General features: G+C 34.2%; 3 protein-coding genes across 4 annotated transcripts; all 3 read left to right on the forward strand.

Moving 5' to 3' along the window:
- Positions 1-349: 349 nt before the first annotated feature.
- LOC109812521 (uncharacterized) lies at positions 350-6,243 on the forward strand. 2 transcript variants are annotated; one of them, XM_029274225.2, is made up of 3 exons: positions 350-525; positions 1,347-1,976; positions 4,836-5,358. In XM_029274225.2, the coding sequence occupies exons 2-3, from the start codon at positions 1,423-1,425 to the stop codon at positions 4,927-4,929; spliced, it is 648 nt and encodes a 215-aa protein (XP_029130058.1). In that variant the 5' UTR covers positions 350-525; positions 1,347-1,422; the 3' UTR covers positions 4,930-5,358. The 2 variants fall into 2 exon arrangements, with proteins under 2 accessions (XP_029130058.1, XP_020232095.1); XM_020376506.3 differs by lacking the exon at positions 4,836-5,358 and adding an exon at positions 6,081-6,243 and having other exon boundaries at positions 356-525.
- A 1,088-nt stretch (positions 6,244-7,331) lies between these two features.
- LOC109812502 (light-harvesting complex-like protein OHP2, chloroplastic) lies at positions 7,332-11,010 on the forward strand. Its single transcript, XM_020376485.3, has 2 exons — positions 7,332-7,856; positions 10,728-11,010. Exons 1-2 carry the CDS (start codon positions 7,450-7,452, stop codon positions 10,840-10,842), a joined length of 522 nt encoding a protein of 173 aa, XP_020232074.1. The 5' UTR covers positions 7,332-7,449; the 3' UTR covers positions 10,843-11,010.
- Positions 11,011-13,887: 2,877 nt separating this feature from the next.
- LOC109812496 (putative serine/threonine-protein kinase At1g54610) lies at positions 13,888-18,527 on the forward strand. The gene is made up of 7 exons (XM_020376477.3): positions 13,888-14,566; positions 15,204-15,488; positions 15,635-15,952; positions 16,140-16,361; positions 16,816-16,910; positions 17,332-17,431; positions 17,932-18,527. The coding sequence occupies exons 1-7, from the start codon at positions 14,159-14,161 to the stop codon at positions 18,271-18,273; spliced, it is 1,770 nt and encodes a 589-aa protein (XP_020232066.1). The 5' UTR covers positions 13,888-14,158; the 3' UTR covers positions 18,274-18,527.
- The last annotated feature ends 4,215 nt before the right edge of the window (positions 18,528-22,742 follow it).

The raw sequence follows: 22,742 nt of genomic DNA on the forward strand, positions 1-22,742 counted from the left end.
TATTTAATTAGCTATTTTCTTCTTCTAGAATTTTCCCAACTTCGCAACGAAACTAATTAATTTATTCATAAGGGAAGTATTTATTTTATAGATTTGTTGTCACAATTTTTTTCTGAAAGAAAGAAACCTGGAGCAAAAGCAAGCAATTAAAATTAACCGTGCTTTAACTAGCGAAGAAATAAATAACGACAGCTAAAAATTAAAATAGCACAGTATTAGTACTTAGTTAATTAGATAAGTTAGTTAATTAATGAAAACATAGCATGCGATTGCGCACATTGAAGAATGGGGTCACGTCGCTATCATGCGCCGTGTGGGTCACTATCCTATCCTCCTTTTAAATAATTGGAAGCAGAAGAAAAATATAGAGAACCGGTTTTTTCTCCTTCTCATTCGTCGTTCAATTCAATTCATCGCCGAGTTTTTGGTCCAGTGGCGACTGCCGACCGCAGATGCTACGAATCCACACCGTTGATCCACGCGCCGGTGACCTTCCGTTCTGATTCTCCGGCCGGCACTGCTTTGGTACTGTAAACTCGCTCCTTCTTCTTCGATCTACGATTTCCCGTTTCTTTCCCCTAAAACTGAAGGCAAAACTGACACTTCGGAGTCTCGCTTTGCGAGCGTGCTCAGGGCTCGCTGTTTCTGATTTTATTTCTCGAACATTTGAAAGTAACTGAGAAGCTTTTTTTTTATTTTTATTTTTTTTTTATTTTTTTTTGCAATTTAATTTGTTTTGGAGTTTAGATTGTGATTGAGAAATTGCTCGCTAACGTGTGTGATTGGAGTGGTTGCATTGAAGCAGAGATCTTCCTCTCTCGGTGGTGAATCGACAATAATTGGTTATTTATGTGTATGCCATGCTTGTTTATTAGGTATATAAGAAAATTCTACTATACATGACGGTTTAAATAACATGGTTTGGAGTATTGGTAAAGTGAGTTAGGTTTCTGTCTTGAACATTATTTTAATACAAGTATTCTGGTGATTTTAGCAGAAACGTAACTCAGTTATTTTTGTGGCAATTTTAGTTGCGTGGGTTTATCTTTTAATGTTTCGAACAACAGATTCACCACGTTTTGAGCATCTAGAAACATGAGGAAGTCTTAAAGTAGTTTTAGTCGTGTTTGATTGTCCTTGTCTTGATCCTTAAGGTTTTTTAAATCTGCGTTTTGCTAGGAAATGTGCTTTTCTTATTTTATCAACATTGAATTTCCTCAACCGAGCATATTCTGGCATTTAGTGGTGGAATGGAAAGTGTTGTTAAGAATGTTAAAGATATGAAATGAGACATTTTGAAATTACGTGAAAATCATTCTGATCTCTTCTCACTTTTGGTTAAAAAGGCTGTTACTTTGGTTCTTCAGAGAGAAGGGAGCCATATATAGAAATCATTTTATGGTGTGCCGATGAGCAGAACTGATGTTATTGGCAGTAGAAGGAGGAGGATTCTTCTCTGCTTCGGCTTCAGGGTATACTAAGGGCCTGAGCCTTCTCCTCTTGGGTCAGAGGAATGAGGATAAACCCATGAGAGTAGCTCCGTGGAACCAGTACCAGTTGGTAGACCAAGAATCTGACCCCGAGCTCCAGCTGGCTTCCACAAAGAACCGCCTCTCCCGCGGGTGTGCCTCCTTTGTTTGCTTTGGTCGCACTTCCGCAGGGCTTGATACTCCATCTCCTCTTAAAGTGGGCCCTGCCCAACAGCATGATGTCTCACCAGGGGCGCTGGTTTCTAACAATGGAAAGGATCCTTCTGCACATGTAGATGATGAAAATGATAACAGAAAGGTTACCCTTAAAAGTAGCATAAAAAAGCCACAAATTAGTAAATCTGCTCCTGCTGAGGCTGCTAATGAACATGAAGCATCAGGTGGACAGGGTATTTGTGCTCCTGGTGGTCAAGCAGAAAGAAGGAAAGTGCAGTGGACAGATAATTGTGGTAGTGAGCTTGTTGAAATACGAGAATTTGAGCCCAGGTATTTATATATTTTACTTTCTTTACCAGCTATTATAAACGGAGAAATGTTTCTCGTTTGTTTGAATGCAAAATTTTAAAGGTCTTGTTTATCAGATTTTATCATTGGGAGCTCCCGATACTTAATATTGTGTGATTGACACAAATGAAGCAGATATGCTTTGATGGCCTTTTTCATTTTCCCCCATCTTTTATTGTAAATGACTATCTGATGTTGTGATCTTGTGATAAATAATGTATGGAAGTTTTAACTTTTTGGTTTGAGGTTGAATTAAATGAAGTAGGTTTCCATTTTTTGCAAAATAAAGTGTGGACTGAATCCAGATTAGAGAAAGAACTTCTATGGTCTCTGCAAGCCCTAAGGAGTTTTACACTTGTTCATTCCAAATGCTGTTAGGTCCAAGTAAGCTGGTACTGTGCACAATGGTTGAATGAAATCGTGGGATGTATTCAGACACGCGTTGTGTTGAATGTCTGTCATTCATGCCTTCCATTTTTGCTTTTCCAAGCACACCCCAAATAATCAAGGGGAAAATATATAAGAATTTGCAGAGCTCCTCAATCCTATGTTTAGGAACTGCAGAAAGGTCATTTTTAAAATATGGCCAATAGAGCTCTTGTAAAATCTTTTTTCTTACTCAATTGATTAGAAATTAGAAGAAAAAAAAAGTCAGGACAATTGCATCTCTCTTTGAGGGACTGTCTAAATTTCAGCCTCAACGGTGGTAGTTTAGTCCCACATCAATTAATGATATGGATTAAGTAGAGGTGTAGAGCTTATAAAGCTCAAACAGTCCTTACCATACAAGTCTGAGGTTAAGTTAGACCCTAAGCCTAAATTTTAAGATGGTATCAAATCCTATCATTGATTTACTGTTGGACATGTATTTGCCACGCACTAGGCCAATAGCCCTGAGTGTGAGAGGAGTGTTGGAAAGTTGCCTTAATTGTTATCCTTAACTGGCCTTATTTGTGGCCATTTTGGGGTCTGCCTTAATTGCACCCTCAAGGGTGGTGGTTTAGTCCCATATCAATTGGAGATATGGCTTAAGTAGAGTTTATAAAGCTTAGACAATTTTCATCTTACAAGTCAATTTTGTGGAATTGAATTAGGCTCTAAGACCAAATTCTAAGAATATCTTGTTATCTTCAATATTTTTTTGTTATATGAAGATTTCCACCAATTATATTCAACAACACTTTTTTGACACATTAAAAAGGAAAAAACAAAAACAAAAACTTTTGCCAGTAGTAAATAGATGTTTTACTTTTTGTTTGATTTGTGTACTACTGGTTTCACATAAAGGGTAAGTAGTTCGCATCTTGGTTGGGAATGTTAACTTGGAAACAGCATGAAAATGAAGCATTTTCTAGAATTTGATACCATGAATGTTGGAGGAATAAGAATAGGTCATGGATTCACTTTGGTAGTATATGCTTGTATATGATCTTTTGTATATTTTGTCAACAGTAATCCACTATTCTTAAGGGGTAAAGAATAGTAATTATCTGTTGAGTCTAGATGTTAGATGCAGAGTTTGTTAAGGAGGCGCTCCAAAGTACACTGCACATGTTGTTTGCTTGCTTGATCCTATACAGTCTGTGGCAGGTTTTACTTGGGTGATTTAGTTCCTCTAAAAGCGGCAGGGTGTACTTTAGAGGTTAAAGAACCATTATAACCTTTGATTAAAAAATTAATGGTTGAGATTTTAATAATTTCATAGTTTGTCATACACTTAATATATTTTATTACAATCTTGATTGTCGATTTTCAAAAACCACTGGTTATAAGTATAACCATACTTTATCCTTCATAGTACATTTTCTCACTTTAGAAAAATCAAATTCTTGGGAATGATAAGCACACAGGGCTGTTTTCTTCATGCTGCATGACTGTTGGTAATTTGATATATATTTAAAAACATCTCTGTTGATATTTTAAATAAGCATGCTAAGGATGTTTTACTAATGTCAATTTTATAGTAGTTTTACAATAAATTTTGCTGAACACCTTATTAACCTGTCTACAATCAAACCACTTTTAGCACACTTTAAACAAGTTGTGGATATTATCATATAGCAACTACTTTTGGAGGCTAAAACAAGTTGTGCCTACTGAGTTAAAGACGTGAAGATGTTATTTTGTAATTGCTCATGGTTAGTATTGATCAATTTAATTTACTCTAAATAAAGTTCACTTTGCATATGTGACTGGATTTTTGGGGATAAATAATCTTTTAGTACTCATACCTTCACATAAATTTTTCTTTTTCCTTGCACCTCTTTCCACCTGTGTACACCATTTTAAGGTTTTTGCTTGTTGATACCACATGTTAGATTTTTTTTTCCCCCTTCATTCTATTCTTTCCCACTCCTGTGAAACTCTTCACTGGCCCTCGTTTCAACTCTACAGTACCACAGAAACGGAACAATCAAAACTTAAAATCCAATATATCAACTTCTATATATTTAAATACTTGTCCTATTCTGGTAATATGTATTCCTTCCAGTGCTGATTTGTTGCCTTCAGCACCATTGTTGTCATTTTCTGGTGAGGGAATCTGTCCACAACCCAGAAAATAGTCTCCTCTAGAGTCTAGATTTCTAATGCTATTGCCTGGTAAACACATCTCATAATTGCCTTCATTACCATTCTAGGCCCAGTAGAATGCAATTCCTTTTGTAAGGGACAAAGGTCTTGTTTTTTGTTTTCGTCATCTTTTGGCTCATTGGTTTCAGTTCAGCAATCCATAGCGGATTAGACTTAGAGAAGTCTTGCCCATTCAGTGAGTAATGATCCAATCCAGTGAATCTGTTTCTGGACCTGCTGATCATTGAAATCACATTTTTGGTGGACTAGATATGGCGAAGAATGCATCCATGGAGATACCCTGGCTGACTTGTTCTGCTTGCCCTACAGAATGGTTTCAGGAGAAAATTTGGTGGTGATCTAATTCACAAGGGACTTTGCAAAGGAACATAGTTTGGTTGTTGGAGCTGAGCAGGTTTAGACGTTTAGTTAATTCTAATTGAGTGATGATAATGAGTTCTCACTTGTGATGTTGACATGGAAAAAGTTAGCTGTTGTGAAAAGGTGGATGTTCCATATGGCTGCATCAGCAAAATTTGGCAGTATTATTACTTCTACTTATGTCAGGATTCAATGAAAAGTAGAATACAATTATAGGAACTCAAATTGTTTTTGGTAGAGAGGAACTCAGTTTAAAAAGAGGCAAGGATTAAGACTTGGTTAAAATTGCGTGTAAGGTGTAACTATAGGGGCCATGTATTGTATTGACAAGAAAGCTTGACATTATGTCTCTATTTCATTCAAAGTTCCTGTTTATATCTTTATTAAATAAGTAAATGAGATCATGCTTCAATTAGTTTGTCAATTCCCTGTCTTGTACCCCGTAGGGATGACACTGGCACGGAGCTAGGGTGGGTAGTACCTCCCCATCCCCGTCTCTATTATTTCCCGATTCCTGTCTCCTTATTGTTCTACTGTTCCCATCCTTGATTCCCACTTTAGGTTAATATTTTCCCATCTCTGATTCCTTTTGCGGGGACCTTTAAATTGAAAATAATAATAATAATAATAATAAATGTATTCAACAAATTCATGTCTCCTTTAACAAAGTCATATTTGTAAATTTGTATTGGGAGAGAGGAAGGAGTGGGACAATTCTCATTTTAAATATGAGAACAGTAAAGTTTGATTATACAAACATGTATGAGTTGTCAAGATTGAAAGTTAGTGATTAAATTATTATTTAACACGATCTAAGAGTCAATATTTATCGTAATAATTTTTTATAATATCCAATTATTCTTCCCCGCGTAATAGTGATTTTGTCATTTTCAATACATAGAGACCCCTCGGGCGGAAGTATGATCCCAAAATATACTTCCAAGGATCCGGATAGGTTCACAACCATTTATCTAATGTATTCTGCTATTACCTTTTATTATACCTGCGAGATGAGTTGATTGTGATGAAATTTTATAACCTCTTTGCTTGTCATATTTATTTGTTTTTGTTTTCATGTTTTATTTTACCTACTTTTAATTGATTCAATATGATGAATTTTTCATTCAACTGCAGTGAAGCGGATGGATCGGATGACGAATTTGATAGCGGAAATGACAGAACTTGTTCCTGTGCGATTATGTAAATTGGAGTTTCATTAAGATGATAGGTTCATTTTGTCATTCCCTGCTAACACAATCCATCACTCGGTTTGAGGCAAAAGAAGCAAAGGTTCGAGTTCTGTGGAGAAATATAACACCACCAGCTTGCCTGAGTGATGTGTCCTGTTACTGCTTGCTGCGGCTTTAAATTTTGCTCCTCTGCCCTACATCAATTTGTATAATTCTTGTCATGTGTGAATTCTTTACCTTTGATTCATCATTTTTATGCTACTTTATGTTCTTATTTTTATATGGATTAACAAAGTTTCCATTCTATGCTCCGGGGTTATCTTGAAGAAACACAATACGAATGTAAGATTATGTAAAAAAATCAGTGTGACAACCTGGTAACAAACTATGATGAGACGAGGATTTGTTTAGTTTTATCTGTTGAAATTATAAAGAAAAGCTCATGCTCGTGCAATTGCTTTATTGGTTGTTGAAGATTGTCATGGGTAAAATTAGCACTCATCCATGATGTCTGAGAGATGAACTCGTTTTCTTGCAATTTGGGGTTGGATTTGGAATAGCGGTCGTGTACCATTTTTCTTTCCACTTTGTTACTCATTAATGTTATAAATATAAAAGTAAATTGCTATGACATTGATTGTGTTGCATGCAATGCAATATTCCTCGCACCAAGTAGTTTGTATACAGCAGGGGTAATTATTTTTGGAGAAATACTTGTAAGCTAAGAGGGGAGTTGGGATGACCGGATGAGTTTAGTCTATATTTGGTCTGAAATATTTGTTTAAATTTAAATCTTGCTTGACTAAAACCCCGTATAGTATGAGATGGGACAAAATTGGATTAATACAATTTGTTGACATAATCAGAGTTAAATTTCATATATATTTTACGGTATAAATTTTAAAATAATATTACACGATATTTTGATTTCAATCATCATTTATCTGTTTTTTGTAATAATCATTTTAAAAGTTAAAAATAAAAAAATATAATATAATTGTTAAAAAATTGAAATAAACGATAAAAATTACTCGTATCCAGAATCCAATGGTTGTCGTTTACTGACAAAGAGGTATAAACAAAACCCCTATGGTGCAAATTACGGCTCTTGCATTGCATCTCTGGAGCCACCTTCCAGTGGATACTTGGCCAAACCTTGTCCACACACCTACTCTGATTTTGATAAGACATGTCCAAGTCTAAGGTTCAAACAAGGCTTGTGTTGAAAAAGGTAAAAGCATAAAAAAATTAAAAATAACAAAAATAAAATCTAAGGATTGAGTATCCCCTTCTCAAGCAAAAAAAAAAAAAAAATGTCTGTGACATCTTCATTCCCATGCATCAAAATCCCAGCTTGTTCCTCTTCATCATGCACATCTTCATCAACTTCATCATTTAGATTTTCCTCTTGCAAGCCTTATGCTGTGGCTGTTACTGTAAGGAACTCTCAGACCGAAGGGCCTCTGAGAAGACCAGTGGCTCCTCCTGTGAGAGAACCATCTAGTACTATCCCTCAGCCCCTCAAGCCTTCACCTCCTTCTCAGCCTCCTCCTCAGAAGCCTTCTCCTCTTGTTGGGGATGATAAGAATCTCATAACATTAGAGTTTCAGAGGCAAAAGGCTAAGGAGCTGCAGGAGTACTTCAAACAGAAGAAGCTTGAAGAAGCAAATCAGGGTCCTTTCTTTGGCTTCATTGGCAAAAATGAGATCAACAACGGAAGGTAATTTTTCTTTTCTTTTCTTTTGGGACATGTTAAAGTTGGAGTTTTTTTTTATTTTTTTTTTATGTGGATTTAGGACTATGTTAATTGCATTCCTTTTAATGTTGGTAGAACTAGTTAATTGTGGGCTGCTATTTTGGTTGAATGTTGGGGTGATATGGTGTTGATCAAAATATTGGCTGAACCTTCAGTCTGTCTCAGTTGTGTTGTGGCGATAGCCTAGCAAATTTCAGGGGATATTAGCCCAAAATTCACGAGTCTTTTGGGCTTTGAAGCATGGAAAATAAGAGATTTAACTTTTATTAAGGATTGAACTTGACTATTCTACTTGGTCTTAGAGATTCTAAAATCATGTTAAGAAAAACCTCTCCCAAAATCTTAAACTATTGGATGAAGGCGCATAAATGATTTTAAATATCTAACACAGCAAAAATATAATCATATACATACTTCGGGCACGGGTGGCAGTCAAACTTCAGCTCCGAAGAGTAAATGCCACTCTATATTTTATCATTTCCTAAGTGATGAGAAATTAATGGAAACAAAAACCATTGGAAGTCTAAAGGATGCTCTAAAGGGAATTCAATTTCATGTTTTGAGCCATTTTAGGCTCCTTTGAGAAAAATCTATATACAATATTGTTGCTGATGTGGGTCATTCTGTTATGTTAGTTTTCTGTTGCAACTATTTTTCTGTTTTCCCCTTGTTAATAGGCAATTTTGAATCCTCTTATATGTTGTATTATAAAGGAATATAACGGGGAATGGGTGTGAGAGAGAAGATATCAAACTTGATTGAGAATTAGAGAGCGTGAATTGATAGGAACTACAGGAGAGTTTCTTTGGTAACTCGGGTTAATTTGGATTTGGGATCAAGGGAAGTTGTGCGAAATCTCCGAGATGAGGGAAGGAGATCAGTTTTTCAACTGTAATTGTTGACTCTGAATAAGATTGAACTTGAGTTGTGTTGAGTCCTGAGACGTAGGCTTTACTTAGCTGAACTCATTAATCAAATTCTTGGGTGGACCTTCTTCTCGTTATCTACTTTCTTTAATGCGTAGCTGTATAAAATGTTATTGATTTAATCTTGGTTTATTTTCAGATAATATTTTCTGTTGTTTCTGGTTTCTTAAAAGGTTTTTGGCTGTAACAGGGATATTAGAGAGATGGTAGAGCTATTTTATAAGTTTTTCAATGATTAGCGAAGATCAAAATGTAACATGGAAAGGATTAGAAATATGAGTGACCAAAAAATGTCTTATTATTGCAAACTTTGAGTCGGAAAAGTAAAAAAGGTTTTAAGAGGATGTATAATGGTAAAGTTATTGGTCTTGATTGTATTGTTCCTATTAAAATTTGGAAATATACACGAGAACAAAGTATCATTTGGCATACTAAGCTATTTAATGAGATTTTGAAATATAAGCATATGTTAGATGAATGGAGTAGGAGCACTTTGGTTCCTATATGTGAGAATAGAGAAGATATTCAGAATGGTGTAAACTATAGAGATATAAAACTCTTAAGGTACAGTATAAAATTATGGGGAAAAGTGATTGAGTATAGATTAAGGGAAGAGACTAGATTGTGGAGGATCAAATTGGATTTATGTCAAAAAGGTATACAAAAGTTATTTATCTTCTATGGGGTTGATGGAAAGGTATCAACACAAAGAAAGAAACTTAAATGTTTTTTTTTGTTAACTTAGAGAAAACATTTGATTGAGTGACAAGAGAAGTGTTGTGGATAACATTAGAAAATAAAGGTGTTCGTGTGATTTATATTCAAGCTATACAACACATCAAACATGTATGATAGGATAACTACTAATGTGAAAATTCCTAGAGGTGAGACTAAGGATTTTTCTACATGTATAAGTTTACTTCGGGACTCAACCTTGAGTTTTTATTTTTTTAATATAGATTTGGATGTTCTTACCAAGGACATATAAAAGATTATCTCTAAACATATGTTTTTGCGCATGATATCATTTGATCAAGGAATCATGGGAAGGTGCTATCTCTAAATTTGACCTTTGTAGGCAACCTTTAGGATCAAAGAATTTTCGCTTAAGAGCATCACAAAGTATATGTACTGCAATTTTAGCACAAAACAAGATGAAAATAATTATTTGGTGGTCGAATTTGGAGACTTTATATTATAGGTTTCTAAGATTAAATATTTGGGATCAATATTACATAATAATAGGAAAATTAATTATGATGTCACGCATAGAATTCAAGTTGGGTAGGACAGTGGAGAAAGGCATCAAGACCTATCAAACTCAAAGAAAAGTTTTAACGTGTGACTATAAGACCAACTTTACTCTATGTTAGTGAATGTTGGACTTTAAAGGAATAAAATGAGAAAAAATGGTGCTAGCAAAAATGAGATGTTAAGATTGATATGTTATCACATAAGAAAGGGCAGGATACAAAATGATTGTATATAAGGAGATATTGGTGTAACACTTATCAAGGATAAAATGACAAAAAATTGATTAAAGTGGTTTAAAATTAAACATATACAACGAAGGGCATAGGAGGCGTCAATGAGGAACAAGAAAGATATTGAAGAAAATTATTAAAAGGGATCTTATGTCGAATAATGTTTCTAAGAATTTGGTTTTTTGATCGGGTCCAATGACATTGTGTGATCTATGTGGTTGACCTTACCCATTGGGACAAGGTTATCTTTGTTTTTGTATATCTCCCTAAAGCTTTCCTATGTCATTATAAAGAAGAAGCCTTCAAAGCAAGTCCTACGGAATTCACAATGAAATCATTAGCTCTTTGTGAAATATGTTCATACTTATGCTTGCTCTGCTCTGTCTATTTATTTGACTTTTTAATCCGGAGTTCTGTTTCAACAGATGGGCAATGTTTGGTTTTGCTGTTGGATTGTTAACAGAGTATGCAACAGGCTCAGACTTTGTTGATCAAGTAAAGATCCTTCTCTCGAATTTTGGGATAGTGGATTTGGAATGAATACCATAAGATCATATATACTGTCAATAGTTTCATGTTGTTTTTCCTAGCATAAACAAGGTTCATCAATTTGTTTCATCTTCATATATAGCAAGCAAGCTTGCTGCTGTGTCTCCACATCTATAAAATAACAATAATATCATGATTTTCATTTTCCTTTGTGCTCAATTGCCTTGCTATAGGTATGGTAAGCCATTTGAGTGCATTGCATTTAACATCAGATACCAAATGAAAAATGTGCATTGTTCATTAACCTCCAACATTGTCTCTTCACATTTCGAATCTCATTGCATGCCGGAACATGAATTAGTCTAACATCCAAAGAGTGTACGTAATTATACGTTGCGGGAAACTCAATCGCAAATGATGTTTGAATGCATGACAAATGGCAATGGCTACCAAATTACCAAGTTTAGAAATATTACCACTGGATGATGTGTCCAGAGCCGAATATTGACAACTTAATAGTTGTTAACCACACAATATTTCGTGCCTTTCATTTTATTGACATTGACATTAGACTAAAATACTAAGGAGCAACCGACGGAGCCAATGGCCAGTATACTTGTACTTCTTTGAGAAAGGATGGATAAAAATAAAATAAAATTTGACAGTTCATAGGTGATGGGCTGGGAGACTGCTTCTAACATACTCCAACCTTTCAGAGTGTTTGGTTGCATGAGATGTATCAAGTAAGAAATGAGATGGCCCTATCAAAATGGAATAATGAGCAGTAATATGTTTAGGTCAAGTTACACGATTTTTATTTTTTATTTTTTATTTTTTTTGAGTACTTGCACAAGTTGTTTTAACTTAACTAATAGTTTTTTAGAAGTTATATTTGGTTAAAACTATTTTTTTTTCCAAAAACACAATTTTTTTTTTTGACAAAGACAAGGTTGTTATTCAAAAGTAAAAAAAAAAAAAAAACAAATAAGGTTGTTTATTCATCAATTCAAAATTATAAATCATAACCACTATTAAAAGTGCAATTTTTATGATTTAGTTTTGATTATTTATACAATATTTAATCTTCTATCTATACATAATTAATTTCCCGTATTTTTTTTATCATGCTAAGTAACAACAAATAAAAATGAAGTTCATATGAGGGATTATTAATAATGGAATTTTATATCTTGATGTTGTCGTCGCTCGAAAATAGTTTGTGTCTAAAACATAAGCAAACAGTCATCAATAAATTGTTAGTCTTAGTAATATTGAATTTGAGTTTTATAGATGAATAAAATAAAATAGTTGGGAGGAAAATGAAGAATAGATGAAATTTGTAAAGAAAAGAAAATATGAAGAAATGACCTTGTTTCTATTTATGCAAGTGTATAAAACATATTTCTTCTCTTCGCTTTTTTTTTTTTTTTTTGTAAACTGAGATTTAATAAAGCCATTATTCAAAATATTATTGCATGTTATTTTCTTTTTGTCAACATGTGATATCATGATTCTAATTTGTCCTTAATGAATAAAAAAAATGTAATGTTAGCATGGATATAAGAATATCTAGCACATGGATTATCAGTCAAGATACAAGATTGTTCTAACTTAATAAGTGATATCAAATTTGAGTTTTGAACATGTAATTGTATTAAATATTTTGTAGGGCTATTCATATGTTTGTTTATCCCATAAGCTTGAATTGACTCAGTCACTTTGGATCGATTTTTTTTTAAATATTTTGAGTTAAATCTAACTTAACTCATTTAAATATATTCTAAGATGGTTTAGGTAATGAGTTTTGATTTTTAAATCCAACTCATACACGGAGTAAATTTAACTAAAAAAATTACAAGAGTGACTAATCTCACTTTAGTCCCATCTCTTGGCAATATTGTTGAACAACAACATGATGTTACATTAGTTGGCTACCAATTACTATACGGTGAAATAAGGCCTTAAGCATATATACATTTCATTTTCCATAAGTTATAGCAATGAGTAAGCATTAATTTGGAGATTTTATTTTACTATTTTTTTCTTGAGTTTAGCAATGGATTAAAATTTTTTCTCTAGTTTGATTCAAACCACATATATGACCCCTTTTGTGTAGGAACTTTTAGATGGGTCTCGGAGGTTGGAGCAAGTCAAACACACATACATTAATTCAAATTGCATATCATTATTTATATCGTTTGATGAAAATATCTTATATTAATATAATAGAGTTTGTAGATATAAAAATCAATTAACTTCTAGGAAGAAAAAAATTTAGTTTTTAAAATTTTAAAAAGTTATAAATGGTTAAAGACAATTGACCCAACATAATCCAACTTATTTATGATCCAATCGGTTTAATTTAGATTTTAAAAAAAAATACACAAACTCAACCTAACTTATAAAATCTTGATTGAATTGGATAATTGGTTTAGTTAAATCCAATCCAAATTCACCTATGAACACTTTTAATACTTACATTGTGTTTGGAGAGGAAAGTAAGTAGGATGAATGAAAGGTAGGAGTGGAAAAGAGGAGATTAAGATAGAATTTGTTATGCAACCTAAATCGAAAATCCTACCTCCAAAATGCAAGGTTTACAAGGAATTAATAACCTAAAAATTGTATGATAAAATTGTTTCACTTACTCTCTCATTTGACTTTAGTTATATCACTCAAAACTTATTTTAATACAACACATATGAGAAAAATTATCATAATTGATTACTGTTGGATCATAATCAATTATGATGAGATGTTAGAGGTATGTCAAAGCTACATAATTACTCATGCAATTAACATAAACCACATAAAAGAATCATATTATAAGATAAGTTACATAGCATAATCAAATGTCAGATAATCGATTATACTAATAATTTATATTAAACAAAAACCTGATGTGCACATAAAAAACAGGCTTAAGGTATAAAATGGTAATTGTGTAAATTTTTTATTTAAATCTTTAACTATATAAATATTTTATATAAAAAAATGGATATACGGAATCTTATTGGGTATCCGTATCCGTATGCTGAGAAGGTTGCCGGCTGTGGGTCCACAAAAGGAATAAAAGATCTAACATCTGTGGCAGAGACAGACACGTGCGCCCAACACACTCTTCCTGTCACTCTGTCTCTCCGTCTTCTCACTCTCACTCACTTCACTCTTTCTTTGCTTCCGCAGTCATTCTCTCTCTCTCTCTCTCTCTCTCTCTGCGGAAAACCCAAAGGTCTCATTGTGCGACTCAGTTCCCACAGCAACATTCCAAATGTGCCGTCCATGGTCGGCTACTCCCACCATTCTCTCTTCTCCTTTTCTTTGGGGCTGCACACATAGATAGAACATCAACCTTCACGCCATCATTATGGGCTGTGTTCAGGCCAAGCCATTGGATTTCGAAGCTTCGGAGTACAGGGGCCTAGAGAGGCTGAAGTTGGACAATGGGTATGTGCCAAGTACCGATTTTGTTGCTCATAGAAGATCCACTGGTCAAAGACTTGCGCCTAATAAGGAGTACGATAGGTTGCATCATCAGAGAGAACAACAACAACAACAACAACCCAGAAGGGAAAGTAAAGTTGAGTCGAAGGGTAAGTTGGTTGGTAGAGAGGGGAGGAGAGTCGCACGTGATGATAACAAGTTGCCAAACAAGTGTTGTTTTGAGGATGAGATGGTTGATGGCTGGCCAAGGTGGTTGGTTGATAATGTTCCTAAACATGTCTTTGCTGGCTTGGTTCCCAAAAGTGCTGAAGCCTTCAAGATGATTGATAAGGTTTTTGTTTCTTAGTTCTGTATGAGTTTTGATTATCATGTGGTTTAGGCAAGGCTAGCAATAGGATGAAGGGTTATGGGGAATTCTAAGTACAAATATGCTTTTACAGTTTTTTTTTTTTTGCTTATTCTGTGCATAGTGCAGGTGGTTAATTAATTAGCTTTATCCCATCAAAACATTTTTCACAATGTGGCACCAGTCTTCTGCAAATTGCAATTTTTTATTTTTCTCTGCTTGAACCTATACTTGCATTGAGAATATATAGGTAATTTGAATTTAGCGATTATTGTTTGCAATGTAAGATGCAAGCGGATAGTTCTATTGTTTGTGCAATGCATGATCGTTTTGAAAGCATTATAAATCATAACAAGTATATATGTACTTAAGTTTGACCAAGGATCCGATCAGTTATATATCATGAAACTTCAAACAATCATGGAAACATGGTATTGATTTCTTTCTAAATTAAGAAAGTTGTTAAGTTTGTGGTTCCCTAATTGTTTACAATCTAATATGCAAGTATTTTTAAAGTTTATTAATGTTTAGTTTATTTAGGACAACCAAAACTGAAGGGCGCTAGATAATGGCAGAAGAGAGCAAGCTAATTGACTTAGATTATGTTATTTACGTTTTGCAGGTAGGACAAGGAACCTACAGCAATGTTTATAAAGCTCTGGATCGAGACACTGGGGAAATTGTGGCCCTGAAGAAGGTTCGCTTCAATACATCAGAGCCTGAAAGCATTAAGTTTATGGCAAGAGAAATTATGATATTACAGAGACTGGATCATCCCAATGTAGTAAAACTTAAAGGATTAGCCACTTCAAGAATGCAGTACAGTATATATCTTGTTTTTGACTTCATGCAAACAGATTTGGCAAGAATTATCGCTCATTCTGAAGAGAGACTAACTGAACCGCAGGTTATTCTCTTTGATGCTAACTCAAATATTTAAGAAATGACTAACTCATCCCAATGTGGTTCAAATATTCTCTTTGATGCTTTGGTCACTTTAGCATTCGGATCCCTATATTATTCTCAATTAATGACCTTAATAAGTTAATGTAGGTCAAGTGCTATATGCATCAATTGCTTTCAGGTCTGCAGCATTGCCATGATAGGGGAATTCTGCATCGAGATATAAAGGGGTCAAACCTTTTGATTGATAAAAATGGGATGCTTAAGATTGCAGATTTTGGGCTTGCCAATTTTTATGGTCCAGACTGTCACCAACCTCTCACAAACCGGGTTGTGACACTATGGTACCGAGCTCCTGAGTTGTTGTTAGGTGACACAAATTATGGAGTTGGTATTGATCTATGGAGTGCTGGATGTCTTTTGGCAGAAATGTTTAAAGGAGTTCCAATCATGCCTGGCAGAACTGAGGTGATAATACTGAGATAATGGCTTCCTTTTAAGTATCTTTGGCTTTTTGTGATAATACTAACATAATAGTGTGGTGATAATAGCTGTCTTTTATTTCTGCTCTGTATAATTTTGTGCTATGTTATCTGAATATCTCACTGACTTCAATTTTCTAGATCTACTAATCATGATGTTTCCCTGGTTCTAGGTTGAGCAAATTCATAAAATTTTCAGGCTATGTGGCACACCATCAGAGGAGTATTGGAGGAAATTTAAACTTTCTACAACTTTTAGACCTCCGAAGTCTTATAGACCTAGCCTTGTTGAAACTTTCAGGGATCTCCCTCCATCTTCCTTGGGTCTTTTATGCACTTTGCTTGCTTTGGATCCTGTATTCCGTGGTAGTGCATCTAAAGCTCTAAACAATCAGGTTAGTAAAGACCACAATGGCTATTGCTGACTTAAGTTATTCTAACTTCAAACCATTACATTACATACGGCATAATACTTTTCCTGTTTTCCATAAGATATGAATTTTTTCCAGTTGCAATTTTCGGCTATGAATTTGCAATTCCAATTGATAGAATACATATCTTATAGTGCATCTGTGTGCGCTCTCGCTTGTCTGTTAATGGTTTCACAACTTTGTGCATTTTTATTGGACTAATATTTTTCATGAAGAAAAGTACATTGAATAGTTTTAATGTTCTCTTGATGTTTCAGTAGTGGCTCATGATCTTGTAGCACTTGTAGATATAGAAAGATACACACAAACATGTGCAATAATATTGACTTCAACATGTAATTCCTGATGAATAGCTATTAAATAATAACATGCCTAATTTACTCCAAATTTCCCACATACAAGTGTCTTTTGCGTGCAGTTTTTCTTTACAAGCCCATTGGCATGTGACCTCTCTGGTCTGCCTGCAGTCTTCAGAGAGGATGAGGAGCCTGTTCAAGATAATGAACAGATCAAGTAAGTCATTTCTTAGATATAAAAGTTTTGATAATGTCTTTAGTCAACTTGTTACACAAGTACATATATGATTCTGTTGTTACATATCTATGTCTGCATGTATATGTGATAGTGATCAATATTGGTACATCTCTTACTTTCTTTGTGAGAATTGTGCCAAAATCGGACAACTTGATTCACAGTTTATACATAAGTTGTTACTTGTTTCATTCCCCATATTGGTATTTGTACTTGCTTGGATTGGGTGATTCTTACATATTTTATGCTATGGAATTTTGTTCAACGTGGTACTGAACAATTAATCCAGGCACATTTGTTCTAGTGTGACTGATGATTATATAAAGAAGTATTTGACTAAAGTATTTAAATTCTTAATTTCAGTACTTGCAAAGATATCTTATTGCTTTGCCAATATTTACAGGTACATGAACTCCAAAATCAGGCGTTCTCGCACATATCTTGAGCGTCGCAAGAATTCAGTATCTAAGAGGCCAATAGAGCATACTGTATCTTCTAAAGAGGTATTAAACCTTGTGCTTTAGGACATTCTGTGACCAACGACAAGTTGAAATTGCATACTCTCATGTTTGATGGGGTTAGATTCAAATTTTTGTTTAGCCCACCTTGAGATAGAACCAAGGACTTCTCTGTTAAGTTTCCTTCTATTTGGTTTCCAATACCTGTGGTTGTGTTGATTTGTCTCTAATTATGCCAAAGAATGTGTTTGCTTGGAACACCTTTTGAGGTGAACTATCTATCTGATCCACGCTTGTGACAGTTGGAATATTGTTCCCAGTGGACCACATGATAAAATAAAGCTGGTGCTATGTCTCCATGGACGCAACACCACTGAAAAGAAAAAAGATAAATACATCAATAATTTAAAACTACATATATTGTACTGTGTTCTATCTCTTCCTATACATAGGTTGATGTTTATTCATGTTTTTATTTTTTCATTTTGGTTATGTAAATTCAACTATTAGACTAATTTATGTATTTGATTCACATGTTATTTCAGGAATTGATAAGGAATGCTAATCCTGAAACTTATGCTCCAACTGAAGACATGGATAGCACAAGTAGTACATCATCTAGTGTAAACCCTGGTGGGGCTAAGGACCAATCACCTTTATTTCCATCTCCATTTCAGGCTTCAGATCAAAGGCTGTCTCCCAAAACCCATCACCATGTTGGTGAAAGAAACATCAAGAACCTTCCTCCATTACTCAAGTCAAAACCAAATGCTACCAAGAAAGATGACAGCAGATACAGACCAGGCCATGTTTTCAGGTCAGCTTCCACCAGAGAATTTAGATACTCAAAAAGGGAGGAACGTTTACTCTTGGACATTGATGATTAGAATATGTAAACCCAAAATGGCTGTTTTTATTTTAGTATTATTTGGTGTATTCTGAAAAGCTCTAAACATTCTTTTCCCTCTTGGTGTGGCCTGATTTGTCAACCCATTCGCCTAACATTTTGATTCTTCTGTTCAATAAGCATCAGCTCAAGTTGCATGCTTGCCAAATCTCTTTGATTAGATTGTAAATGAACTTTACTGTTGTTTTATACATTTCCTGGGCAGAATTTTATGCACACCGTTGAATTCCATGATTTGAGCATCGAATAATTAATTCCATATTTGATACTGTTTTCTATTTCTCACCCGAATAATTAATTCCATATTTGATACTGTTTTCTATTTCTCACCCTATCTTTTCCGTATATGCGCAATTCAAAAATACTCTTCCACAAAACTGAAGGGGACATTTATTTTTTTGTACAATTATGTGGTCGTCCCCTTGTATCTTTGATTGTGTCTGTTATAATAGTGGATTAAGCCTAACTCAATCTTACAAAACCGGCTTGTAAGGTGAGGGTTGTTTTCCACTTATATACTATTCAATTGCCTAATCTCTAGTTGATGTGGGACTTGAATTTTTTCTCAATAGTGTCGGAGTATTTTTTTATAGGCGTGTGTATACAGAAGAGATTAAAGATTTAATGTCAATTATTTGATGTTTAAATAAAAAAATTATGGAAAAAACAATATTTCTTGGTACACATTTTAGTGATGTTCAGGTGGGACTATCTTCAATAAGACGCTTGCAATATGAACTAATGTAACTGCAATTAGTGATTTGTACCTAGCATTATTGTCATAGAGAATAAACAATCATCAACGGAAGAATCAAAGATCTACATATTTTGTTTAATTATTTTGGGAAGAAACTAGCACAATATTGTTCAATCTTTTGTTTATGCTTTTTTATACAATTTGAAAAGGGAGTTGTTTCACCACGCAATTAGTCAGTAAACTGTCAACTCGGAAGAACGAAAAAGTAATGAATGTAGAGTTAAAGACTTACAATTGGCTTTGGAACTTGTAATTGATTATTTTCCACTGCGTTATCAATAATTAAAGTAAGTAGTTGCTTATTCATATCATTATCAAGCATAGGAAATTTTAATTGTCCATATCATAAATGACGAGCTGTGAGTTGGGGTGTCACATTCCATGATAGCCTAGTCTAAATCTCTTTAAACCTTCCTACTTGTTTGTTTTAATCCTTTGTCGTTTTCTGTTTCATAATCAATTGAACGACTTCAGTTATTGAATTTGGTTTCGTGGATTTTAAGATACGCTGAGCACAAAGCCAGAGACTAAATGAGTAGGAAACCGTTGATTGCTAATCACTGGCTTTTAGAGTATCTTTCTTTCCTGTGAGTTGTTTAAAGTTAAAGTGTTGAATACTGAGTTGGAGGGTTACAAAGAGATGATTATATTAAAAACATAATTACTTATTCAAATAACTAATAAGTGAAACAACTGTTGCATATTGAAAAAGGGACTCAAATTTGGGAGAAACTATGCAATTCTTTTTTAATTACAGGATTTCCTAGAGCCATGTGTGATGATGTATTGGAACATTAAAACTCGAACGATCAAATCCAACTACAAATATCCAAATTGTAACAGAGGCAGGTTTACCTTCGTTTCTCAGGCGTTTTAGGCTTGAATGAAAGGGGAAAAAAATTAAGATTAGAGTCTTATTAGTCTTGAGAATATTAAAGTAGGCAGATTTAGGCTAGATCTGTCTGCATCTTAAATAAAGTCAACAATAGGGATCGAAGCCCATAAAGTACTGTGTTTAGATTGCAGATATTGAAACATGATAAGTACCATCACCAAGCTTATGACAAGGAATTAAAAGTTTATACACCTCTTGGTAAAAGTGAATTATAAATGTAAGTCTGATCTTATATCATATGAAGTAACGAATATTTTAAGTTACTTGATTAGCTCTATTGACTAGGCCTCAAACTCAAATATCTAGATTCTACAATAAGATATAAAGGAAAGATTCATTGTTAAAATTATGAAGTATATTAAGATTTTTACTATTTCAGATCATTGGATAAGAAGTTAACAACACAGAGGACACATCCAAAAAAAAGAACTAACCATAAGAAGAGTTTATTACTAATCACAATTTTCAGAAACATTTTGAATTCTTGCTTGTTTGATACAGAGCATGCTAGTTTGCTCTCCCTCTTACGAAAGACCAGCCAATAAACCCTTGATTACAGAACATACCCAGCTAGTCCTCTCATGCATTTTTTATGTATAACAACTTCTTACCTCACAAATACACCACTGCAATATTTTCCTTTATAAAGGTCTTACCTTCAAAGTTGATATTACTGAACACATGCAAGCAACTCTTTATGGTTGGTCATAGTTCACACACCATAGCGAATGTCACTGAACTTGTTCTTGATCCACTTGAAGCTGTTTCTAACACTTGTTTTAAGCTTTCCCTCCACTGTCAACACATTATAGCCCTTGATTCTCTTCTTCCTCTTGAGCTCTGGATCACTTGATGCACTAAACCCACTTCCCTTCTGGGTTGGCCCATTAAAATTATATGAGTTGGACCGTTCTCTAAACCCAAATTCAGTGTAAGAGCAAGAGTACTCAGGGAATGACTTGCTTTTCTCCATAACCAAACTCACCAAGTTTCAGAAGGAAACCTTCTCTTTGATCTCTCACTGCATGAAACAGGAAATATTTGTATTACATAAGCAAAAATGGGACAATCTGGTTGAGGGTTTTAAGAGGGAAGGGCTACATCATGATCCTGTGTGGTGGCACCCCATGTGTGGTGTTGGATAGTGGCCTTTTGGGGTATGAGAATCATGAGGGTCATTGGTAGTGTGAGAAGTGGGACATACTTGTGGAAATAGGAGGTGCCACCATCTATACTAGTGATGACACAATATGAATTCCCATGGCAAGGGGATGGACCACCCTTTATAGTGGGGGGTCCCAAGTTGGTTGTTTTATTTAGTTTTTGATACTTAGATAAGGCACTAGGTTGTGCTTTGAACAAATGCTGAATTGCCATTTGCAAGCTATGATACATTCACATTTACATTGTTTGGTCGTGAAAAACTTCTAGTGTCCCGACCATTTCTTAATGAAAAGAAAATGGGACTCATCTATCTCTTTATGTCAAAATCAGTGGCTTAGTGCTCTGTGGGCCTGGACTTTCATGCAGATCAAAGATTGAAAAAGATTATCTTCATCCGTTTGCTTTAAGTGAGAAATTATCTGATGCAATTATGGTCTGCTATATATGATTGACCTAATTAGTATCATTATTTGTTGCACAGATGGGACAAAACCATCTGTGCTCCACATTTTCTGATCAATTTTTTTATGAATGAGTATCATAAATCCGTTTCATTCGAAACTGTCCACTAAATCTTATCCAATCTAATAAATTTTTAACACAAATAATTGAGGGGGTCATAAGGTTGTGCTATCATATATCAAGTTGCACGCTCAAACCTTAGCTTTCATTAATGAAATTCAATTTGATAACGAGTTATAAAAATACAAAGAGAAATCAGAGTCTTTGTATGGCTTAATTAGTCTAGACTTGAAGTGGTTGCAGAAGTTAGAAAAGTGAATATTAAAGGGTAGGATACATGTAGACCCACATGTATTATGGTATGAGTACCGAATCAACTGGCCTATAAAAGCTCTGGTTCTCCCTATTCCTATAGACACCAAAATATATTAATAGCTTTTAAATGGATCACTGGTCGATTTGGTCCATTCAGCAATCAGCATCTTCATGAATCTTCTCAAGTTGGTAAAGAAAAAAATAATAATGCAAATGGTGAAGAAAAAAAAAAGGTCAAATATAGTCTGAATTCTTTAAGAACAAGCATCTTATCAATTTGCTGAATCAAAAGTAGAAACCTTCCAAGCCTCTATAAGAAAAATGTTGAAGAGGGACCTTGGTTATTTGTGAATACCATCATTGTTGAATTGGCGGATCAATTGAGAAACCTAAACCTATGCATAAAGGTTTATGCTCCCCCCCTATGCCTTTTTTTACTTTTCAGGCAATGCTAATGAATATTCTAAATGCTCTGATTTTACATTTCATATACTGGGGATAAAATCCAACACTTTACATATAAGCACTGTGTATATATTATTGTTGACAAATATTTGACAACTTTTAGGGATTGCTAGTCAATACCAAACCTTTTTAGAACAATGAATAATACACAATGTTTAAACTATAAAAAAGGCATTTTTTTTTACAATAACGGTAATAAATTTTGAACCGAGAACCCAAACCCGTTAGTTTGACTTTTATGATTTAGATGATAAAAGTTATATTTAAAAATAGGAAAAAATAATGATAAAAAATATAGCAAAAAAAATGTTTTTAATCCTCTAAATTTTTTGAAATTTGACATTACTCCTCTAGAAATTTTGTTAACTATTTTGACTCTTCTATTAAAAAT

Source organism: Cajanus cajan, chromosome 7 (assembly GCF_000230855.2).
Source record: "Cajanus cajan strain Asha chromosome 7, NIPB_CcT2T_4, whole genome shotgun sequence".
Lineage (NCBI taxonomy): Eukaryota > Viridiplantae > Streptophyta > Magnoliopsida > Fabales > Fabaceae > Cajanus > Cajanus cajan.